Below are 22,687 nucleotides of genomic sequence, written 5' to 3'. Positions count from 1 at the left end.
CTGTCTTCTACATATTTTAACTTGCTAATTCATCAAACAATGCATGATTAGGGATTACTACCACTACCATTTTAGAAACAAGGAAGCTGAAGCACAAAGAGATTAAAGATTATGCCCAAGATCACCCAGCTGACAAGTGGTTAGGCCAAGACTCACACCCAGGCACCCTAGATCCAGGTTCTGGTCAGCTTCCTGTTGCAGTGCTCAAAAGCACCAGAAACACACAGAGACCTACAAGGAAGCAAAAAGTTTCTGAAGGAGTTGGAAATCATTTTGGGTTGGTTTTTTTTTTTTTTTTTTTTTTTTTTTTTTTTAGGATTTGATTTATTTATTCATGAGAGGCACACAGAGAGAGAGAGGCAGAGACACAGGCAGCAGGAGAAGCAGACAACATGCAGGGAGCCTGATATGGGACTCAATCCTGGGACTCCGGGATCACACTCTGAGCCAAAGGCAGATGCTTAATCACTGAGTCACCCAGACATCCTGACTTTTGAATTTTTTTTTAATCATCTTGTTTAAAAAATACTGTTTTAAAAAATGAGGGAGAGGGACACCTGGTGGCATAATCAGAAGAATAACTGACTCCTGGTTTCAGCTCAGGTCAGAATCTCCAGGTCCTGAGATCAAGCCCCATCTCAGGCAACAGGCTCAGCACAAAGTCAGCTTGAGGCTCTCTCTCCCTCTTCCTCTGCCCTACCCCCCTTCACTTGTGTGCTCCCTCTCTCTCTCTCTCTCAAATAAATAAATAAATAAATATTTTTTAAAAGTTAGGAAAAGTGGGTGCCCAGGTGGCTTAGTCAGTAAAGATCTGCCTTCGGCTCAGGTCATGATTCCAGGGTTCTGGGATCCGGTCCTGCATTGGGCTCCTTGCTCGGTGGGGAGTCTGCTTTGCCCTCTACCCCTCCACCCTGCTCCTTCTCTATCTCTTTCTCTTATGAATCAGTTAAAAAAAAAAAACTTAAAAAAAACAAATATAAAGTATAAAAATATAACAATTCAAGGCAAGAACATATAAACTGATGGGTGCATCCATGGTATCTAGTTATTTTTTGTTTTTTTAAAAAATATATTTATCTATTTATTCATGAGAGATACATAAAGAGAGGCAGAGACATAGGCAGAGGGAGAAACAGGCTCCCAGAGGGGAGTCCAATGCAGAACTCAATCTCAGGACCCCGGGATCACAAACTGACCAAAGGCAGATGCTCCACCACTGAGCCACCCAGGTGCCCTTGTTTTCATTTGACAGGGGAGCAGGTTGAGGCTGGAGAGAGGTGGCCACTATGTCAAGGTGACCCTGGGTACTAGGAAAACTCCAGACCATGTTCAGCTACCACCCATGGAGAATTTAAGTGTAACCTGATGCCTCTACTCTGGACAAGTTGAAGGTGGATTTTCATTATGCCCCACATGACCCTGACTTCTGCAGGCTCCTTGAAGCTACCCCCTGCTGTCAGCCTCCCCTCAGGCTCCTTCTGTGCTCTCTTCTCACTGCCTCCCTCCTGCCTGCTGCACTCAGCCAGGGCCTCCACCCTCCTCCAGCTGGTACTGGCTGGGTGCAGCCTCGATGCCCAGCTGTTCAGCTCACACCCTCCGTCCGTCTTTGGAGGACAACAACCCCACCCTTGCTTTCTTAAGCCCCCTGTCCACCACATCCGCATTCCCCCAACCTTGCCAGGGCCCTTGGCCCAGTTCCTGACCCTGGCAGGCATTTGGTCTGGCTGTGCAAATTCCTGCCCCACGGTGGGTGTCTGTGTGTCTTGCTGTGACCTTCAGGGGTCATAACCCCCATTGCCCAGTAGTGGATCATGGTCTTATGGCCTTGAAATATCCCTGTTTAGGTAGCCTTATGCCTGGTGCTCTGTGTGTGTGTGTGTGTGTTTGCGTGTGGTGGGCTTTCAAAGCCCTGTGTGTCCAACTCCAGTCCACATGTGGGAACCAGGTCCCCTGTGTGAAATTTAGGTGTGAGCTTTGAGGTCCAAATCAGTGTCTGTGTGTGGGTGTGCACCCGCATACCCATGCTTGAACTGTCCAGATTCATACATACCTATGAAGGTCTGTGCTGTGATGATTTCTGAAGCTGCTAACCCATGCAGATGCAGGTGAATTTCAGCTTAAATTGCTCTCGACATCGGTTCCTAAGTTTGGAACACTGGCTGTGCCTCTAGGTTTGCCCATGACCTTGTGTGGCCACATGCGCATTTGGCTGAGATGTTCTGACTCTAGAGCCAAGACTGTGTGTCATACATACCGAGTGCCCACATCCACTTGATGGTCTATGACAGCTTGGTGACCTTGAATGGCTGGTTCCAAGTGGCCATCTTCCTGGTCCCGGTCTCCACTTCTCACCTCAGGGGACTTCTTGACTTCTGATCCTTTCCCACCTATGTGCTCTCCCAGAATCCTGTAGTACACGGGAAAGGGCCAAGGGCAGGGGGACAGTCCTGGAGCAAAGCAGCAGCACTTGTAAAAGCCAACAGAAGGCAGGGCTAAAAAATTCAAGGACAGGGATGTCTTCAGAGGTTGGAGGAAAGCACAAATGAAAAACACGTCGTATGGGCAGAGTGCACGCAAAGGTGTGGGGCCCAGGGAAAAGCCTCTGTCCACAGGGATCCTCCTCTGCCCCTTCTCCCAGCGGTCCAGGATGACACTGACAAGACACTGGGAGGCGAAGAGTGTGAGCCCCACTCCCAGCCATGGCAAGTGGCCCTCTTTGAGCGTGGACGGTTCAACTGTGGTGCTTCCCTCATCTCTGCGCACTGGGTGCTGTCTGCAGCCCACTGCCAAACCCGGTATGAAGGCAGGGCTCAAAGTCCTCAGGGGCACCAAGGGTCTAGAGATCAGAGAATCTCGGATTGTGAGGAGGAAAGAGCCCAGCCTAGGGGCTGAGTTCCAGGTGGCCGCACCTCCTTGGTCCCGAGAGGCCAGAGGCGGCCACTACTACTGGCTTCAGCGCCCCGGGCAGGGGCGGAATGGCATCTCCAGATTCCCAAAGGGGGGGACCCCAGCTTGCCCACTCTTTGATCTCTGTGCCTCCTGCTCGCTCCACCTGCGATAATCACCTGCCCGCACAGCTTCATGAGAGCGCGCCTGGGCGAGCACAATCTGCGCAAGCGCGATGGTCCCGAGCAGTTGAGGACCTTGGCTCGCGTCATCCCACACCCGCTCTATGAAGCACACAGCCATCGCCACGACGTCATGTTGCTACGTCTAACCCGGCCCGCGCGCCTCTCGCGGCAAGTGCGCCCCGTGGCGCTGCCCACGCGTTGCCCCCAACCGGCCGAGGCCTGCGTGGTGTCCGGCTGGGGGCTGGTGTCTGACCACAAGCCTGGGACCAAAGGGAGCACAGACTCACAAGGTGCGTGACAGGAGGGGCTGGGTGTCAGGCCTCCAGGGACCCTAGCCCTCCAGGGCTCTTGGGCGAGGCAGGCAAGGGCCTGAAAATACAGATTCACTCCAAGTCCACTGTCCTCCCCAGTGAGTCTCCCAGATGCCCTGCATTGTGCCAACATCAGTGTTATCCCGGCCGCCTCTTGTAACAAGGACTACCCAGGGCGCCTGATGGCCTCTATGGTGTGTGCAGGAGCAGAGGGTGGAGGCACCGAGTCCTGTGAGGTCAGAGCCACGGGGTAGGGGAAATGGTTTGGGAGTTGGGATGGGGTAAGGTTGTGCTTGCTTTGGGCCACAGAAGATGTAGGCATAGGTTTGGGGATGGAGAAGAAAGAGCAGTGAGAAGGGGCCGGGGGGAGACTGAAGATGAGGTTGAGTTGGGTTTGGGGTGGATGATGTGGTGTTCGGTTTGCAACATCCTGAGCTTGAGTTAGGGATAGGAATGGGCTTGGTTTTATTTTATTTTTTTTTTTTTAAGATTTATTTGTTTTCAGGAGAGAGAGAGCAGAAGGTGAGGAGGGGGCAAAGAGAGAGAGGGAGAGAGAGAGAATGTCAAGCAGACACTCTGCTGAGCGCATGGAGCCTGGAGCCTGGAGCATGATGGGGGGCTCCATCCCAGGGCCCCAACCCAAAGTCAAGATCTGACGCTAATCAACTGTGCCACCCCGCACTCTGGTTTCTTTTTTTTTTATTTCATTTATTCATGAGAGACAGAGAGAGAGGCAGAGACACAGGCAGAGGGAGAAGCAGACTCCGTGCAGGGAGCCTGATGTGGGACTGGATCCTGGGTCTCCAGGATCACACCCTGGGCTGAAGGCGGCACTAAACCGCTGAGCCACCTAGGCTCCCCAAAACCTCAACCCCCCTGGTTTGATTTTAAATGGAAAATATGTTGGGTGGAATTGGGGACAGGGTACATTTTGTCTAGGATGTGACAGACATGATGACTGGGATTGGTTGTGTTGCCAGTGAGGATAGGCGTAGGTCTGGTTTGACTCTGAATGGGGAAGATGTAGGGGCTGGCCTGGGTTGGGGTTACACGGGGAGGACTGAACACGGGTTGGCCGAGTTGTATTGATTGTGTTGGCATGGGTTTGGGTTGGATTGGTGTGGCTTACATTGGGTTATATTGAGTTGGGGTGGGTGGGATGGCATGCGGTGGGGTGGGGTGGGATTGGAGTTTGACCGAGATGGTCAGTGGTGATTAGGATAAGGATGGGGACACTGGATCCAGAAGTTTCCCATTCAAACTCTCCCTTCTCCACACAGGGTGACTCCGGGGGACCCCTGGTCTGTAGGGGAGTCCTGCAGGGCATTGTGTCCTGGGGTGACGTCCCCTGTGACACTACCACCAAGCCTGGTGTCTATACCAAAGTCTGCAGCTACTTGGAGTGGATCAAGGAAACCATGAAGAGGAACTAACTATCTGGGCCTGACACCGGTGTCTCTGGCTGACCACAAGCTCCCACAGCTGGCCAACAACCCCATCCTGACCTGGGACAGAAGGGACAGAATCAAGCCATCCCTCAAGACCTCATTTGTCCAAGGCCCACATGTTAGGTCCTGTCCCGTCTTGGGCCAGAGCCGGTGCTCAAGGTCACCTGTTGAAACACTGAGATAACAAGAGTGCTGATGCAAGTTTCTCTGTAGGAGTTTCTGTGACTTTCTCCTGGCGATGAAGGGTAGTGGGAACCAGACACTGGGAGCGGACCCAGAGCCTCTGTACGTTGTTCCTTTTCACCCACTGCCCCGATGCCTCCCTGAAGAGAAGTGGCTTGAAGGAGGGCCCCCTCCATTCCCATATGCATAGGATCAGCTGTGTAATCTTGAGGAAAAGGCCCAATGCCACTCAGCTCTGATTTCCCCATCATAAAACAGAGCTCATCAAATTGCTTACCTCACAGGGTTGTAAGGGATCAAATGAGGAAGTTCACATGAACTGATTCAAATAGTGCCTGGCCCTGGGCAAATATATCTCTGGACCCCAGTGAAAGGACCCAGCACACTCTAGATGATCAAGAATGACTTCATTTTCTTCGATATTTAGCTGTGGGCTTCCTGGTGGCCAGGCAAAAGGGCCAGTGCTCTCCTCCCCTTAGACACAGCGGAGGTTGGGTTACCCTGTGGCCCACTTTAATTTTCCAGAAGAGCCAAGGGAATGTGCCTTTGAATTTAACATTGAGGCTGCAGATTTCTGGTTCCCGATTCTCAACAGAGATCACCCCAAAAGGTGATTTTCAAGGTCACTGAGTGTTGGACTACAACAACCTGGCTCCTGTGACCTAAATATTTTGAATCAGACTCTGTGGAGGGGACGCTCTTCACTGTAGAAGGCAGATAGTCTGGTACTCGTGGAACTTTGGAGGATATAACCTTGAGCATCCAGATCTGGGGAGCATGGAGTGGGGGCAGGGCGTAATGGGATTCCAACATTGCCTGGGGGCAAAAAGAACTCTGGATTTTGAAATGTGAGGGAACTTAATCAGGGAGACAACTGAAACTTCATCGTTCTGGATCTGGGGGCACTAGGATTGTGGTGGTAGGTACCCTAAGAAATCATCTGGAGAGAAACAACAGAAAGGGACCTAGATCCTGAGTCAGGCACTGCAAGAACCAGGGTGTTCTGAGAGCTGAGCCTTACCTTTCAGAGGCAGCAGAAGCTGGGAATCTACACTCTGGCTCCAAGTGGTGCGGGGAGAAGGGATTCAGAGCCCCACTGCTGGTGTTTGAAGATACACCGGGTTTTCGGGTTTTGGGGTGTGTGACTTTACTTGGGGTTCCAGGATGCAGGGCTTTGTATTGGAGGTCAGAGATTCCTCCACTCTCTGTTTCTTGTCCCCCTCACACCCTCCACATCCTCTCACTGGCTCTGTCTCCAAGAGCAGGGGCCCAGGAGCTCCAGGCCCTGCCCTGTCTGGCCTCAGGCCCCAGGCCCCAGGAATGCTTCCAGGATAATCAGACCCTGCAGAACAACAGGTGCGCACTCTCCCGCCCCTTGCATAGCACTGGGGTAGGAGTAGGTGTCCAGTCCCCAGGCAGCAGGGGCAGGGCCTTGGCCAGCATCTGGGTGCCAGCAGGGCAGGGGCGGAGCCCCAGGGTGGGGCGGGGCGGGGGGCGGGGGGGGGGGGGGGGGGAAGATGAGGGATTTAAAACACTCCTTGGGGAGGCTTCCAAGCTCCCAGCTCACCACCAGCCTGCCCGTGGTCACCATGTGGTTCCTGGTTCTGTGCCTTGCCCTGTCCCTGGCGGGGACTGGTGAGACAGTGGGGACGATGTGGGAGGGGGAATGGGCCTGACTCTCATGCTCCCTCACCTCCCCACGACCTCTTCTCCTCCCACAGTCCACCCCAGACCCAGGTCCCAGGCTCTTTCCCAGGCCCTTAAAGTCCTACCCCAGCCTGTCCTCTTTGTCACAGTCCTCACTCTTGCCCTAAGTCCCTGCTCCCTCCCAGGAACCCCCAGAACTATCTTCTCTTCCTCACTCAGACCCTGCTCTGAGCCACTTGACCAAAGGGGCAGAGCCTGAGCCACCTCTGTCTCCCTCTTTGGGGGGCTCCAACTCTTCCAAGGAGTGCACCCAGTCCCGATCACCCCCTCTCACCTTCTAGTTCTCTATGGCTCTGGCACCTGAGTCTGCAAATCCTTCGGCACCCTGGTGACTTTTCCCACCCAGCTGTCAGCTCTCAACTAGGTCTTCCACTGCCTGGCATCTGCTTCCCTTGAAATCTTCCCAGGACCCCCAAATCCCACCAGACACCTATGCTTCTCCCCACACAGACTTGCTGGCCCGTGACTCCAGGTGGGGCCCCCATCCTGGTATGAGGATTCTACAAATGTCTCTTCCTTTCCCAAGTCTTACCCCTGAACCCTGATCCAGCATCGCCCCCTCTTCTCCCTGAGGAACAACACCGGAAACCCCAACTACAGATTCCTTTCCTTGTAGAATTTCCTTCCTCCCCAAGTGAATCCAGGCTCCAGGCTTCCCCAAGTGAATCCCTCCAGTTTGGCGCTGGTTTTCTGGACTTCCCTCCAGGAACCCAAATACCTTCAGAGCCCAGCTGGCCTGCCCCACCCCCCACCCGGACTCCAGCACATGACTCTCAAACCCCACATCAAGTGTGTCCTCCCTGCATTCCCACAGCTGCTTGGCCCCTATATGCCTCCATCTTCATTCCTGTCCAAACTACCCCCCCCCCGCCCCCTGCAGAGAACCCCAGATCCTTCCACTACCCTCAGACCCTGAACCTCATCTGCATGACAATCACCCAATCCAGAAGAACAACCATCTGGCTCTGTCTCCTCCTGAGCCCCCTCCCAGTCCTGGCCCCAACCCCAGTTCCAGGGACCCACCCCTCTCACAAAGCCATTCCTGTTCAAGGCCCAAGCCCCCAAGGGATCTTCTCCCTGCCCCAATCAAAGGACCTCAAATCACAGCCAGACTCCTTAGCCCAGATGCTATTCTTGACCTCTCAGACCTCCTTCCCTGCATCTTCCAGAACCCCCAAAGCCCAACATGACTCTAACTAATCCCTCAGCCTGGGATTCTTGGAACCCCCAAAACCTTTCTACCCAGCTCTTGAGCCACTGTCTCGGAGCACACATTCTCTGTTTCTAGCTTCCTTTTTCCCCTCTCAGAACTCACAATTTTCTGCTCCCCAGTCCAAGACCCCAAATCTCCCCCACATTGCCCAATCCCCATACCACATGCTGCTCCAGATGCTGCCTTCTTGTCTCCTGCCTGATCCTTGTGGTTGGCTCTGTTCTCAGCATCCTCTCCCCACCCAGGACCCACCACCAACCCACAACCCCAGGGATGGCTCTAGAATTCCAGAACCTTCCCAAAATCCCTGCCCTCTCCCCAGAACCCTGTCCTGCTCCCCTGCCCCAACATCCCTCCAACCGCACGCACTCACGCACAGCACAGCTGCCTCTCCTAGCCCTGGCCCTCCGGGACCCACTGCCACCCCCCACCTGTCCTGACCCAGCACCCCCTGCAGGTGCCGCACCCCCTGTTCAGTCCCGGATCATAGGCGGCTGGGATTGTACGAAGAATTCTCAACCGTGGCAGGCAGCTCTGTACCATTACAGCAAGTTCCAGTGTGGGGGTGTCCTGGTGCACCCAGAGTGGGTGCTCACCGCTGCCCACTGCATAAACGAGTGAGTGGGGGCAGGGCATTGGGGACGACGGGTATCTGTGCTCTCACTGTCTGGGCACTGCCCCTGGGTTAGCCTCAGGGGAGGCTGGGGAACTGAGGGAAACAAAGGTGGTCCTCCTCTAGGTCCCATGGAGAGTGGCAGGGACGACCCCAGGGAAGCCCTCCCAGACAGCCTGTGTCTCTCTGTCTCTCCTTACAACTATCTTCCTGTGTCTCCCCGCCCTGTCTCTCTGCGTCTCTCAGCCCCTGGTGCTGTCGGTGTCTGACTGTGATTTATCTCTATCTCCCACTCTCTCCTGTTCTGGTATCTGTGTGTGTCCCTGTGTCTGTCCTCCTCTGGGTCCCTCTGCTGCATCCCTGTCACTGTATGTCGCACTCTTCATCTCTCTGCCCCATCTCTCCTTGGGTCTCTGCCCCATTGCTGCTGAACACCCCCCAGGACGGGAGTGAGAGGGACCTCCAGAGAACAGGAAGGGACTATCCCGACATGTGTGTGTATGTCAAGGATGCCCTGCAGGGGTACACACGGAGGGCTGTTTCTGCTGGTGCCCAGTTGGGGCTCCGAAGGAAGGAGGAGGAGAGGAGGAGGAGGAAGGTAGGCAGGGGGTGGAGCAAGGGGGAGAAGGTCCAGAGAGGGACAGGACCGACCTTGGGCTGGTGGCCAGGCCACCCGCTGCTGGGAACCAGCCCCACAGCCCCTGCTGCAGCTGAACCAGTCCCAGGCCCCACCTCCTCCCGCGACCTCCCCCTCTGCTCTCTCTCAGGCTGCTCCTCACACTTCCTGTAGTCTTCACTCTCTCCCTTTGTGCTCTCTCTCTTTCACTCTCCTCGTCTTCCTCTCTGGCTTTGACCTGTCACGTCCTTCTGTCTCACTTATGGTTTTTCCTCGTAGCTCTTTTCCTTCTCAACTGTCTCTCTCTCCCCATTTCTCCATGTGTCTGTCTGTCTTCGGGACCCTCCCTGGTCTCTTCTCCCTATCCTGCCTCTCTATCTTCATTCCTTGGGGCCCCCTCTCTCCTCAGCAATTACCAGCTCTGGCTGGGTCGCTACAACCTGTTCGAGCATGAAGACACGGCCCAGTTTGTCCAGGTCAGAGAGAGCTTCCCTCACCCTGAATTCAACCTGAGTCTCCTGAAGAACCATACCCGCCTCCCAGAAGAGGACTACAGTCATGACCTCATGCTGCTGCGCCTCCCAGAGCCCGCTCAGATTACAGATGCTGTGAGGGTCCTGGACCTGCCCACCCAGGAACCCCAAGTGGGGAGCACCTGCTATGCCTCTGGCTGGGGCAGCATCGAACCCGATAAGTGTATGCCAGGGCCAGACCCTGCAGCCTTTAGTCCAGACACTTGGCTGTCGGGAGGAGGGGGCTGGGGTCTGGACTCTGGACCTGAGGGAGGACGGGCTGAGGAGTCACCTGGGGTCTGGCCACCACCCTTTTTCTCTCTGGTCTGTAGTCATATACCCAGATGATCTCCAGTGTGTGGACCTCGAACTCCTGTCCAATGATATATGTGCCAATGCCCACTCCCAGAAGATTACAGAGTTCATGCTGTGTGCTGGACACCTGGAGGGCGGCAAGGATACCTGTGTGGTGAGCCAGACTGTCCCCCACCCCCACCCCCAGGCATCATGGAATTGGGGGAGGGGACTTAGGTTCCAGACTGCCTACTGCAGTCTCCATTGCTTCCCAACACCAGCTCCCCCAAGGGAGCCTCTGGGCCCTCCCCCTGCCCCTTTTCCTTCCCATACCCTCATCGTGATATCACACCAATCTCCATCCACATCAGAGTCCATCCCTTCCTCCTTCACCTATTTACTGTCTAGTCAGAGAAAGCTGTTTGGGAGAGGTGACATCAGAGATGAGTCCTGAAGGTCAGAGGGTCAGGTAGATGGATCCCTCTCCTCTTCCTAACTGACCTGTCTGATGGGACTATTCTCCTGGACCCCGTGCTGTGGGCAAAAACTGGACCCTGAACTCCCATCCCCATTGGCCAAGCCTTGAACCCAGAGGCTGTCCTCTCTGGTGGAATCCCACCTGCCCTCTGGAGAGAACTGTGTCCTTTCTGGGAGCTGGGGAGTCACAGTCTGCCTCTGTGAGCCAGCTGTTAGAGCTGGTGCTGTTAGAGCTGGTGCTGTTAGAGCTGGTGCTTAGGCTGACCTTTCCTTTCCTCTCCCCCTTGTTTTGCAGGGTGACTCAGGGGGCCCACTGATCTGCGATGGTGTGCTTCAAGGAATTACATCCTGGGGCCACGTCCCATGTGGCAGTCCCAATATGCCTGCGGTCTACACCAAAGTGATTTCACACCTGGAGTGGATCAAGGAGACCATGACAGCCAACCCCTGAATGCAACCATCATGTACCTACCCCCAGTAAAATCAAATATGCATCAAATTGAATACGCATCAACTTCACATCACATTTGGTATCATCTGGCCTTCCAGACTCTGGGTGCCTGGAAGCCAGGAACCCATCCCACCTGTGTACAGCCACTCCAGCCCTATCAGTCCCTAGGCAGGAGGCGAGCAGGAAGGAGCAGACGCGGGCATAGACAAGCCTGCAGAGAGGCTCCGACCCCAAAGGGCAAAAGGCAGGGACTTGAGACCAATTGGCACACCAGTTCACACACATTGGGCCCGACCCTGCGCTGGGGCAGTGATGCAAGGAAGGGTCAGACTTAGAGGTTGTGAGGTGCCCACGTTTTACTGTGGTGGAGAAGTCAGGGAGGGCGAGGGGGGAGGAAATCTTATCGCAGGCCACGCCTTTCTGGGGGAGAGGCCGGTTCTCTAGCGGGGCGTAGCTACATCAAATGCTGGAACCCACGCATAGTGTCCCACCGGGGGTGTGACTGGATCTCCTGAGGCAGGACTCGCCCTCAGAAAGCGAGGGGTTCCCACGCTGGAGGGTACCTTCGGGGCGTGGCCTGAAAGGGCTAGGCACCCAGAGGGGGCGGTGTCACACTGCAGGGGTGGGGGCAGCTCAGGCTTCAGTGGGCGGGAACAGAGCTGCAAAGGGTAGGCCCCAGCTCGAGGGGTGGGGTTTCCTCGGAAGGCAAGGCAGGTTCTTTGGGAGTGGGGCGTCGAAGGGAGGTCTCATCTCGGGAACGTGGCCACGATGAGGGGGCGGGCCCGCTATCCTGACTGAGGTCACCGGCAGCATCCTGAGAAGCTCGGGTGCGCCTGCTTAGAGAGTGGCGGAGGTGACTGCGTGGGGCTGCTGCCCCGTGTGCTTGCGGTCCGCGGTGGACGGCTGTTCGGACTCGCGTCTCTGGCTCTGCTGCTGCGAGGCCCACCGACGACAGCTCACCCGCCGCTCCTGGAAGGACGTCCCTTGGCTCCACATGCCCAAGTGGTTGAAGTAGTTCAGAGCTCCTGGGGGCCGGGGGCTAGTGGGCCGTGGAACTCCGAGCGCCGCCCTAGGCCCCGCCTCTTCCCACGAGGCCGCCTCCCCTCGGGTCCGCTCCTCTCCCGGTCCCTTGCCCTGCCTCGAGCTCTCCCTGGCTCCGCCCCCTGCCCCCCGAAGCACCCCCTCTTCCTCCCGAGTCACCGCCCTCACCGACCCACAGCATCAAGGCACCAGCGCCCCAGCACAGATAGGTGGTCACCAGGTAGGACACATGTGGCCTCGGCTTCAGTGTCTCGCAGTTGACTACAAAGAGCGTCATACTGAGAATAATCAGGAACCCTGCACTGGGGTGGGGCCAGAGATGGACACAAGAATGGACAGGGATCCCAGGACCCCCCAAAAGAGAACAGAGACAGAGACAGTTTCTCCCCTCCCACCCCGCGTGACATGCGATGCGCACACACACTCAAATGACAGACATAAAGACGCCCGGACAGAAGTGGAAAGAACGGGATGGGAAACAGGAAGGAGAGATACCTACCCCTACACTCACCTCGACTGAGAAAGTAGAATTGAGATCCATGCAGAAAGAGTGGGGCAGAGACCCCAAGAGACATTCAAACACAGAGACCCAGCACATAGCAGGACAGAACCTTAAGAGAGCTCTCCCCAAAGCCAAAAAGAGAGTCCTGAGGAGAGACACCGGTGGGGGGGGGGGCAGGCACCCCTTCCCCCAGGCCCACACTTACCAATGCTGAAACTGAGAGAACTGAAGACAAGGTCAATCTTACTCAGGCGTCTGAAGCCTGGCCGGAAGGAGAGCCCCATGGCCAGGAGGAGGAAGAGACACAGGGTCAGGGCCAGCATCATGAATCCCATGCTCATATGGATAAGAACTAGGAGAGGAGGAAATGCTCCACAGTCATCCACACACAGTCTCCAAAGTCACCCTCCAATCTCATCCCACTGACATCCCCATGAGCGGTCAAACAGATACGCCAAAAGTTTGGCTACAGATATCCTCAACTTCACTCCCACTCCTGTTACCTAAGTCCCTTCCTAGAAACCCCCAAATCACTCTCGCTCTCACAAAGTCACCCCAGGTACCTGTAAAGTCAAAATGATCCCCAATTGTACCCTCAAAGTTGTCCCAGATCACCCCCACCAACCCCAAAGTCAATCCCAGAACCCCCATAATCAACTCCACCCATACTTCTAAGGCGACCCCACAGATGACCCAAGTCACCCCCACTCACATCCTCAAAGTCACCCCACAGAATCATCTCAATCATCTCTAGAGTCATCCCGACAGAAATTTTCAAAGCCATCCCATTCAAACTCCCAAAGATATCCCACAGAAACTCACAATATCCTCTATATCATACCAGACACCCCCAACGGCACCCTCAAAATTACCCGACACTTTAGTTACCCCCAGTCTCTAAAGTCACCCTACTTCTGCTAAAAAAAAAAAAGTCTCTCCATTTCACATCTCAAGGTCCCCTAGGCCTCCCATTTACACTCCCAGAACATCCCCCAATATCAGTCCCATTCACATCCCAGAGCTCCCTACAGACATTCTCCAAATTACCCACCTTGATCCCCAGAGCACACACATATGTACACCCAAGAAAAACTTCCAGATAACCTAAAACCACATAATCACTCTGTTTAAGTTACTATGTATCCAATACACGATTAAGAACAAGAATTTTGTCCCCTTCTGAGAATTACGTCTCTTTTTCCCCCTTCCCTACATTGCCTACTTTTTGAACAGTGCGAGCCTGCTTCAGCCAAATAAGCTAAGACTCCATCTGCTTTGTTTCTGGCAAACTGTGTATCTTTCACACATAACCAGAAACCTACCCAGAATGTAAAAGCTTAGTCATATATACAGAATAGCAAGATTCCTGTGGGGTTCAATCACAGAATCCCAGTAGAGGGCTGCTCATGACACATCCTTGCCTTCTGGGGCCACAAAGAGTCATATGACTCTGGCTGTGCCAATCTCAGTGCCCCACAACCCAGGCCATGGTGACTGGCCCAAAGATGGGTACATGAGCAAAGCCAACCAGTCAGGCTCTGCCCTGGGACTTTTTCTAACTGAAGCGGCTAAGGGCTTTTTTCCCCTAGTCTATAGGATTGTGAGCCTGTGCCTGAGCCCTGGACCCCGTTTGAAGGGGGCAGGAGATCTGATAGAGTAAAACTAAGAAAGGAACACAGACAAGAGTAGAGGAGAAAGAGCTGAGATGACATTCAAGTCATCCCAGAGACTAACCCATCTTGTGGTTTGGTCAGAAGTAGACATTTGTGGCATAAGCCTTAATGCCCATCCCCACTCACACCTCATCAGTGCATTGCATTGCTCTGGCCACTATATTGGGTTCGGGGTACTCGTGGGACCTGATCACACAAGACTTCTGCCAGAACTTTTTGTGTTTTTTTCCTGCCTGACCTGAGGCCCACATTGTTAGCATTTCTGCCAGTTGTTTGTCTGCCTGCTCTCAGATCCATTCCCCACCCTCCCCTGTTCTGTATTGCAAGGACTACATTTCTGAGCCTCCTTTGCTCACTAGCTTAGCAGTATGCTTGGCTAATGGGCAGCACCAGCAGAAGACTGGCTCTGGAAGAAGAGGACAAGCCAGGGCATTTATTTCCCTCTCACTAACACCACCACCACCACCACCACCACCACCTCAGCTGGTGTCTTTAGCAGTAGCCACATTTTTTTTTCTATGATTCTAGCCACCTCACCTCTAAGCAAATCCTACATGAGTCTATGCCTTCCAGATGGCTCCAGCTTCCGGGCTCTGCTAATACCATCACCTCCCTTTGTTCTGTCTCTATCTTTACTACCCTCTGAAGCGTCTAGAATGATTTATTTTCTTAACTAGATCCTGACTTACCTCTATATGGAATGAAGCCAATTCCAGTAGCCAAGAAATATAGAGATAATAATGACCCTGGGATCATGACCCAAGCTCAAGGCAGTTGGTTAACCAACTGAGCACCCAGGCGCCCCATCCTCTACGTGTTTTAACTTGCTTACTCTTCAAACAATGCATGATCTGGGATCACTACCACTGCCATTTTAGAAACAAGGAAACTGAGGTACAAAGAGGTCAAAGATTATGCCCAAGATCACCCAGCCAACAAGTGGTTGAGCCAGGACCCACACCCAGGCATTCTGGTTCCATGTTCTGTTCTGCCCCCTGTTGCAGTGCTCAGAAGCACCAGTAACACACAGAGATCTACAGGGAAGCAAAATGCTTCTGAAGGAGCTGGAAATCCTCTTTTGGGTTTGTTTTTTTTTTAATCATCTTGTTTAAAAAACACTGTTTTAAAAAATGAGGGAGAGGGACACCTGGTGGCATAATCAGAAGAATAACTGACTCCTGGTTTCAGCTCAGGTCAGAATCTCCAGGTCCTGAGATCAAGCCCCATCTCAGGCAACAGGCTCAGCACAAAGTCAGCTTGGGACTCTCTCTCCCTCTTCCTCTGCCCTACCCCCCTTCACTTGTGTGCTCCCTCTCTCTCTCAAATAAATACATAAATATTTTTTAAAAGTTAGGAAAAGTGGGTGCCGTGCCCAGGTGGCTTAGTCAGTGAAGATCTGCCTTCGGCTCAGGTCATGATTCCAAGGTTCTAGGATCCAGTCTTGCATTGGACTCCTTGCTCGGTGGGGAGTATGCTTTGCCCTCTACCCCTCCACCCTGCTCCTGCACTCTTTCTCTCTCAAATAAATAAAATCTTTAAAAAAAAAAAAAAAAGGAAAGGAAAGAATGATGGCATCTTTAGCCATCTAACCATGAGGCAGATTGGTTTTTGGCCAATTGTAATGTTCTTCCCATGCCCCATGACAGTCCTACTTCCCTGTTTCCTCAAAAGCCACATATAAGGCCAGGAAACTCCTTCACGAGGAACTTCAGAGAATCTCCAGAGACCTTCCTCAGAATTCCAAACATTTCCTCCAAGAGCATCCAAAGAGCATCCCCTAGAGATTTTCCCCCTCTAATCTCCTGAGACACCCCCTCCTTTGAGTACTACCCCGTAGCCTGTCCAGGCTCCTACTGACCGGTCACTTGGCCCAGGTTGGCGCACTTATGCCTCCCGCAGTCTATCCAGATGCCTAGGTAGCCAGTGTAAGATCCCTGCAAGTAGGCCAGACGTCCATCCGCCACACTGAGCCCCAACAAGGTTGCAAGGATGCTGAAGACCAGAGACCAGCCCCGCAGGATGAACTTGGGGTCCTCCTCCCAGGAATAGGCCACACTGGCTGGGAAAGAAGAGAGTTCTGGGGACCAGGTTCCACCTATGACCTGCTGCTGTATGCTAGTCTCCATTTCTAACCACAGCCACATCTCTGGCCCACCCACACCTCACCTTTTACTCCATTCTCAATCCTTCCTCCCACAGCCATCTCCTCACCCCCACTCACACCCCAGTTCCAACCTCAGCCCCATCTCTGATTCCAAACCCACCCTCACTCTCATCTCTAACACCCAACTCAGCCCCCTGCACAATCCCATTTGAAGTCCAAACCTAGTTGTTTTGTCTTCAGCTCCCCATCTTCCACTACCTGTCCCCAAAACCCCAGCTCCATCTCTACTCTCCATCTCACCCCCTTATCTAGAGCCCTGTCACAAACCCCAGTCCAGGACACACACTGCTACAATATCCAAAGTGTTTTTGTGAGTCTGAGACTCATGGTGTCGACAGAATGAATGCAGGTAGTGCACTCTGCATTCACCAAGCCCCTGTGATCCTGCCAATCTTCCCAACTGACAGGGACCCCTGCTCCCCATCCCTTGCTCACTTATTCCCAGTCACACTAGACTTCACAGGGTCCCTCTCACACCCAGAGCTTTCCCACCTCAGCACCTCCACACGTGGTTCAGGCTGCTCCTTCTGCCTGGAGCACTCTTCTCCCACCCATACCCAGTCCACCCTAACCACTCTACATCTCAGCTCCCACAGCACTCCTTCCATGTCTCCTTCCCGGAGCTCCCCCAGCCCAGTCCAACCTCAATTCATGGGCAAGCTCACCCACCAAATGCTCCCACTGTGCCAGATGCAACTCTCTCCTACATTGGCATCCCACAGACTTGTGCTTCCCTCCTTATTTCACTAGTTTCTTCACTACCAGTCTTCCCCATGGACTTCTGTGATGGCTGGGAACAAATTTCTTCTGTCTCCCACTGCACGCTCATCAGCTGGTATGGAGCTATGCTATTTGTTCAGTTAAAAAGGTCAGGATCAGGAGCGCCCTGGTGGCTCAGTTGGTTGGGCATCTGCTCAGCTCGGGTCATGATCTCTGGGTCCTGGGATCGAGCCCCATGTCAGGGCTCCCTGATCAATGGGGCATCTGCCTCTCCCTCTCCCTCTGCTGCTCCCCCTGGTCATGTTCTGTTTCTCTCTCGTATGAATCAATAAAAAATCTTTAAAAAAATAAAAAGATAAAAAGGTAATGAGTGAACACAAGAATAATGTACTGGTGGGTGCATTCATAGTATCTAACTTTCTTTTTTGTTTTTTCTTAAAGATTTTTTTTATTTATTCATGAGAGATACATAGAGAGAGGCAGAGACATAAGGCAGAGGGAGAAGAAGAAGTCTAATGCAGGACTTGATCCAGGACCCCAGGTTCAAATCCTGAGTCTATGCAGATGCTCAACTACTGAGCCACCCAGGTGCCTCTCCATGGTATTTAGTTATAGTAACTCCTTCCCATATTTCTGTGGCATCTCTCACTGTGGATTTCAGAGATGTTGGGTATGTGGGTGTAGGACTTGAGAAGGAATTTGGGGAATGGAGAAAGTGGAGAGTCAAAATCAGTGTCTATGAAGTGTAAAAAATTCAGTAGGTTTTTAATACAATGGGTTCTATGTGCTTTTACTGTTATTGATGGACTCTATCTTTATGACACCCCTCTGAAGTATCATTACCTCCTTGGACAAATGAGGAAACTAAGGCACAGAACCGTTGGTTACTCATGTAATCAAAGACATCAAAGTTGGTGAATTTTTCTTTTTTCTTTTCTTTTCCTTTCTTTTCTTCCCCCATCTCCTCCCACCCTGTCCCCACCCCCTACCCCCAAAAGGCTACCACAAATGCCCAAAGGAAGGATGGGGGGAAACAGAAATTTGAATAATCTGCACCCCTGGCTGGGAAGTCTGAGTGCCTGCATTCCCACCAACCTCTTCAGACCCCTTCTCAGGCTGTGGCCGGTCTGCCTACCCCTCCCAAGCCCCGACTGCAGGTCACTGAGGGTAGGGAACAGGTCCAACATCCCTGGGTCCCCAAGGCTTCAGGAAAAAGGTAAAGAAAGACAGAAATAGAGGAGAAAGAGAGGCATTGAACTAAAAAAGGGAATAAAAGGCGGAAATTGATTCAGGGAAGGCCCTGGGGTGTGGGAGGAGGGGCAAGTCGGAGGAGGGCCTTACAAATTCAGATCTCAAGCCTTCCAAAAACTCTAAGAACTGACGGTCAGAGATGCCATCAGAGATGCCGTTGTCCCAGCGCACCCTCAGCCCTGCCCCGCCCTGCCCCTACTCTGGCCTCTGCCTGGTCACTCCTCCCTCCCACCCCCAGCCCAATCCTGACATCTCTCAGACCCAGCCGTGACCGCTTCTTGGCCCAATCCTGACCCTGCCCATACCCCACATGGAAGCCACCCTAACCCAGTCCAGCCCCCATGTCACTCACACAGGGTAGAGTATGAATCCATGGCCAATGTCCTAACTTCCTGGAATCTCTCCAACTGTCATGGAACCTCCCCCTGCCCCCAGCTGTAGGTCAGACTGAAGCCCTGAGGCCTAACCCTGGACCGCAGGAGAGACCAGAAAGCACAGAAGAAGGGTCAGAGAGATCCAAACCACAAAGAGCAGAGCTTGAAGCTGGGAAAGAGACCAAGAGACTTCCACATGGCCATGAAGGTGCCTGGAAGGAGGAGCTAAAGCAGTTGGCAGTTTGTTTAGTGTGTCTGAGAACTGGCCTTTCCCTATATCTCCACATGTCCCAGAGACCCCAACCTGACCACAAGAGCACCCAGCCAAATGTCCTTCCAGCAGCTCCCACAAATACCCAAGAGGAGACCCAAGGCTTTCAGTCCATTCTCCACAGTCGCCGGGTCAGCATCCAGGAACCCCTGCCCATTATCCATAATCGCCGGGTCAGCATCCAAGAACCTCTGCCCACTATCCACAATCGCCGGGTCAGCATCCAAGAGCCTCTGATAGTCACCAGTCACTGGGCCAGTACCCATGACACACCATCTGTTATCAACAGCCGCCAATTCAGTATTGAGAATGCACCAGCCACTATTAGTGGTCACCAGGCCAGTATCCAAGGCACACCGTCAGTTACCTACAGTCGCCGTTTCAATACCCGAGATGTTCCACCAATTTTCCAAACTCCCTACATTAACACCCAAAACTCTCCGTCAATTACTCACACCCCATTGTCCAATATGGAGTCAGTTATCTACAATAGCAGTCAAGCCAGTAGCAACGACAGCTGGCCAACAAGCTGGAGTCCCCAACTAAGCATTCAAGGCCTCACATTGCCAAACCAGGCCAGAGTCAATGTACCCCCTTCAATTACTCACAGCCCCACAGTCAGTGTCAAAAGCGTCGATTCAGTCATCTGGACCTCCCAGGAGATTTTCAAAGACTCTGTGAACAGCTCCCAATTCTACCAAAATCCTCTAGACAATATCCAGAGCACACAGACAAGCATATCCACTGAGATGGATTCTGGCGGGTGAGAGGCAGAAGTCTAGGCAGTGGGCCAGGTTCTGGGCTAGAATTTGGGGAGGGCAGCACTCAAAGGTCAAGGATCAGACCCAAGGCCAGTATGCTGGAGGCTGAAGGTTGGACCCAGTTGTGGCCTGAAGCTGAATCTAAAAGTTGGCCCTGGGGAGGGCTTGGCAAAAAGGCTGGATCTGTGATTGACTCAACCTGGAAACAGAATGTGGGGGTGGCAGGGTCTGGAAACTAGATCTGGAGGCAAGGGAGCTTCAAGGCTGAATGTGGGTGAGCAGGTTCTAGAGGCAGGACTTGGGGGATACAGGGCATGGAGGACGGACTTAGAGAAAAGAAAGTCTGAAGGCTAGACTGGATGGGACAGGGTCTGGCAGCTGGACCTGGGGTGGCTAGGGTGGGTGGCTGGGCTTGCTGCTGACACTGGTGGTGGGTGATCTGCTACAGGTTTCAGAACAAGGGTAGACGCAGGCATTCACAGCTGCCCCTGGCCTGGAAGCTGCTGCATGGAGCCAAGAAGATTAGCCGTCAGGTGAGCCTGGCACTGACCCTGGCTGGCATGGTGATCATCAGTCTCATCTCTCTGGGCCAGCCCTGGATGCATTTCCAGGTGCCACTTGCACCTCCTGGGCACCCTGATGGCTCCCTGACCATCCACATCAACACCATCTTCTTTATGCACTGCCCTGACATCTACTGTGTACAGGAGTACGACCAGAATGCTTGTAAGGCCTGTTCTATACTCACTATTCCCGGGATTCATCTTTCCTTTTCATCCCAGGGACCCTTCTCTGCCTTCCCTGGGATGGTTCTCACTGCCCTCGGTTAGTCTTCCCTTCGCTTGATAGTTCTCACTACCCCTGGATAGTTATCCCTTCCCCCAGATGGTCCTCACTGCCCCCAGGACCATCTTCATTGCCCTGTGCTCATCTTCAACTCCATAACACCTAACCTCATAGTCCTCAGAACCCTAGGATCTTACACATTATCCTGAGGCTCTTTCACCTTGGAAATCTGCCCTCATCACACAGAGCTGGTTCCTCAATGCTCACCCCACCTCTCACTGCCCAAGAACCCATTCTTATTGACCCAGAGGTGAGCCCTCAATGCTAAAGTCATCTGCCTCAATATCCCTTCTCTAGAGCCCAATTCCAATTTTCTTAAAATGGGGATGAAGAGTTTGCAAGGGAGAGGGTTCATGAATATTCCCAACCTCTTTGGGGACCCTCTCCCCCATGCTCAGAGCCCAAGGGCCTCTCTTAGTGTTCCTGGTCTTCTTCCTTCCCCAGACTTGTTGGACTTTGCCTGGGCCTTTCTCATCCTTGCCAGCATCGCTAGCTTCTTCCTCTGCATCATACTTATAAACATCATCTTCTTCACCAGCTCCAACTTGCGCATGCTGGACTTCTCCAACGTCATCATCAGCATCCTGGCAGGCATGGCTCTGAGATTTTTCCCTAGTGCCCATCATGATACCCAATCCCCTCCACACCACATTCTATATTCCAATCCCTTCCCCATCCTCACTATCCCAATCCATGTCCCTCCCTATCCCAATCCATGTCCCTCCAAATCTCCAATCCATCCCAATAAAAAATGTGAACTTCCAATACAACCCCATCTCCAGCCCCAATACCAGCTTCCACTTCGCCTCCCATCTCTATCACCAACAAATCTCAAACTCATCCATTTCTCCTTTTGGAATGTCCATCCCCATCCCAAACTGCTCTCCAACTCTATGTATTTTTCAATCTTCAAACCATCCCTATTGCCATCCCTAACCCCTCCAAATCCCAATCTCCAACTCAACCCCATACCTAACCCCCCTTGACACTTGTTCCAAACTCAACCCAACCCAATCACCTGTGAACCTCACCTTCAAACTCAACCACAACCCATCCCCAACTCCATCCTCCATCCTTCTACTTCTACCCACCTTTATTCAAAACCCATTTCCAGTTCCAACTGCATCCCAAATCCTGTCTCCCCACCACCACCAGCTCTGTGATTTGGTTCAAGCTACTTAATCTTTCTGAGCCACAGTTTTCTCATCTGTAGGATGGGGATAAAATTTCCTACTACATGGAGGTGTAGAGAGGATTGAATTAGAAAATGGTGGCACTTGATAGTAGCTATCTAATTTTGCCCGAGTCCTTACCATGACCATCCTCCCACCTGACCCAAATTACTCAAATTTGAGACTCTGATTAGAACAGGCTAGTTGAAGAAGAGAAGGAAGAGGAGGAGGAGGAGGAGGAGGAGGAGGAGGAGAATGACAAGAACAAGAAGAACAAGAGGAAGAAGAGGAGGAGGAGTCTAGTTTCCCATTTGCCTGACAAATCTCACTTTTTAGAAAAGGAGGTGGAGCAGCACTTTAATTTAGAAATGAAGGATATTATGTTCCTGCCATTTGTAGTATTGACCACAACTTTTATTTGTATCAAGAAAACATTCTTGGAGAGTGATAGCAAAGCCAAGAATAGGAAACACTCAACTTCCTGCTTCCTTGTGTGCAAATAGTATTTATCCAATTTGTCTGGTAGCTCTTTCCAATTGTTGAAATATAAGGTACAAAGGGTAGAAAACACCTGGGTTTTATGTCATCTAATATGACATTTTTTTTTACAAAAAGAAACAACCATCTCTGATCATTCCTTTTAATTAAATGAAGAACATCTCCTGTGTTATTTTTCAATAACGTAATGAAAAAAATCACCCAGAGTTTCACTACCCAAAATTTTAAAAGTTGAAATATCCAAAATGAGTGGGTTTCTTGTCCACTTCTTCAGAAGCCCAAAATTAAGGACCTGATACAATGGCAATAATCAGTCTCAATTCTTGTGGGCTTACAGTGTGTGCCAGGAAATGTGCCAATCTCAACAACTTCTCATGATAGCCCAAGGAGATGAGCCCTATGGTCATGCCCACTTTACCAGTGAGGGAAATGAGGCTCAGAGAGATGGAGTGGTTGCCCTAAGGCAAGAAGGAAAGTCAGGACAAGAGCTTTGGTCTGTTGGCCCCAAAGCCTATGGT

The 22,687-nt window shown here is 52.5% G+C and overlaps 2 protein-coding genes and 1 long non-coding RNA gene across 3 annotated transcripts; 2 read left to right on the top strand and 1 right to left on the bottom strand.

Annotated features, from left to right (window-relative positions):
* The first annotated feature begins 2,558 nt into the window (after positions 1-2,558).
* Positions 2,559-4,815, top strand: LOC112912974 (kallikrein-15-like). Its single transcript, XM_072747247.1, has 5 exons — positions 2,559-2,579; positions 2,647-2,795; positions 3,078-3,361; positions 3,482-3,618; positions 4,663-4,815. The coding sequence occupies exons 1-5, from the start codon at positions 2,559-2,561 to the stop codon at positions 4,813-4,815; spliced, it is 744 nt and encodes a 247-aa protein (XP_072603348.1).
* Positions 4,816-6,569: 1,754 nt separating this feature from the next.
* On the top strand, positions 6,570-10,949 carry KLK1 (kallikrein 1). The gene is made up of 5 exons (XM_072757536.1): positions 6,570-6,648; positions 8,391-8,550; positions 9,572-9,858; positions 10,007-10,143; positions 10,741-10,949. The coding sequence occupies exons 1-5, from the start codon at positions 6,603-6,605 to the stop codon at positions 10,894-10,896; spliced, it is 786 nt and encodes a 261-aa protein (XP_072613637.1). The 5' UTR covers positions 6,570-6,602; the 3' UTR covers positions 10,897-10,949.
* Positions 10,950-11,234: 285 nt separating this feature from the next.
* On the bottom strand, positions 11,235-19,598 carry LOC140598971 (uncharacterized). Its single transcript, XR_012001493.1, has 4 exons — positions 19,501-19,598; positions 12,645-12,791; positions 12,106-12,239; positions 11,235-11,921 (listed from the first exon to the last, which is right to left on the bottom strand). It is a non-coding gene; the product is annotated as an uncharacterized lncRNA (long non-coding RNA).
* Positions 19,599-22,687: the final 3,089 nt, after the last annotated feature.

Source organism: Vulpes vulpes, chromosome 1 (genome assembly GCF_048418805.1).
Source record: "Vulpes vulpes isolate BD-2025 chromosome 1, VulVul3, whole genome shotgun sequence".
In the NCBI taxonomy this organism is placed as follows: domain Eukaryota; kingdom Metazoa; phylum Chordata; class Mammalia; order Carnivora; family Canidae; genus Vulpes; species Vulpes vulpes.
The sequence above is the reverse complement of the archived record's forward strand: the minus strand, read 5'-3'. Positions and strand labels throughout refer to the sequence as shown.

What these genes read in the sequence shown, in the direction of transcription:
- KLK1 (XM_072757536.1), top strand. Translation starts at nt 6,603, where the DNA reads ATGTGGTTCCTGGTTCTGTGCCTTGCCCTGTCCCTGGCGGGGACTG. An exon ending in GCTGCCCACTGCATAAACGA is followed by an intron (nt 8,551 to 9,571) that starts GTGAGTGGGGGC and finishes CTCTCTCCTCAG; the next exon opens with CAATTACCAGCTCTGGCTGG. An exon ending in CAGCATCGAACCCGATAAGT is followed by an intron (nt 9,859 to 10,006) that starts GTATGCCAGGGC and finishes TCTGGTCTGTAG; the next exon opens with TCATATACCCAGATGATCTC.
- LOC112912974 (XM_072747247.1), top strand. Translation starts at nt 2,559, where the DNA reads ATGGGCAGAGTGCACGCAAAG. An exon ending in GCAGCCCACTGCCAAACCCG is followed by an intron (nt 2,796 to 3,077) that starts GTATGAAGGCAG and finishes CTGCCCGCACAG; the next exon opens with CTTCATGAGAGCGCGCCTGG. An exon ending in GAGGCACCGAGTCCTGTGAG is followed by an intron (nt 3,619 to 4,662) that starts GTCAGAGCCACG and finishes TTCTCCACACAG; the next exon opens with GGTGACTCCGGGGGACCCCT.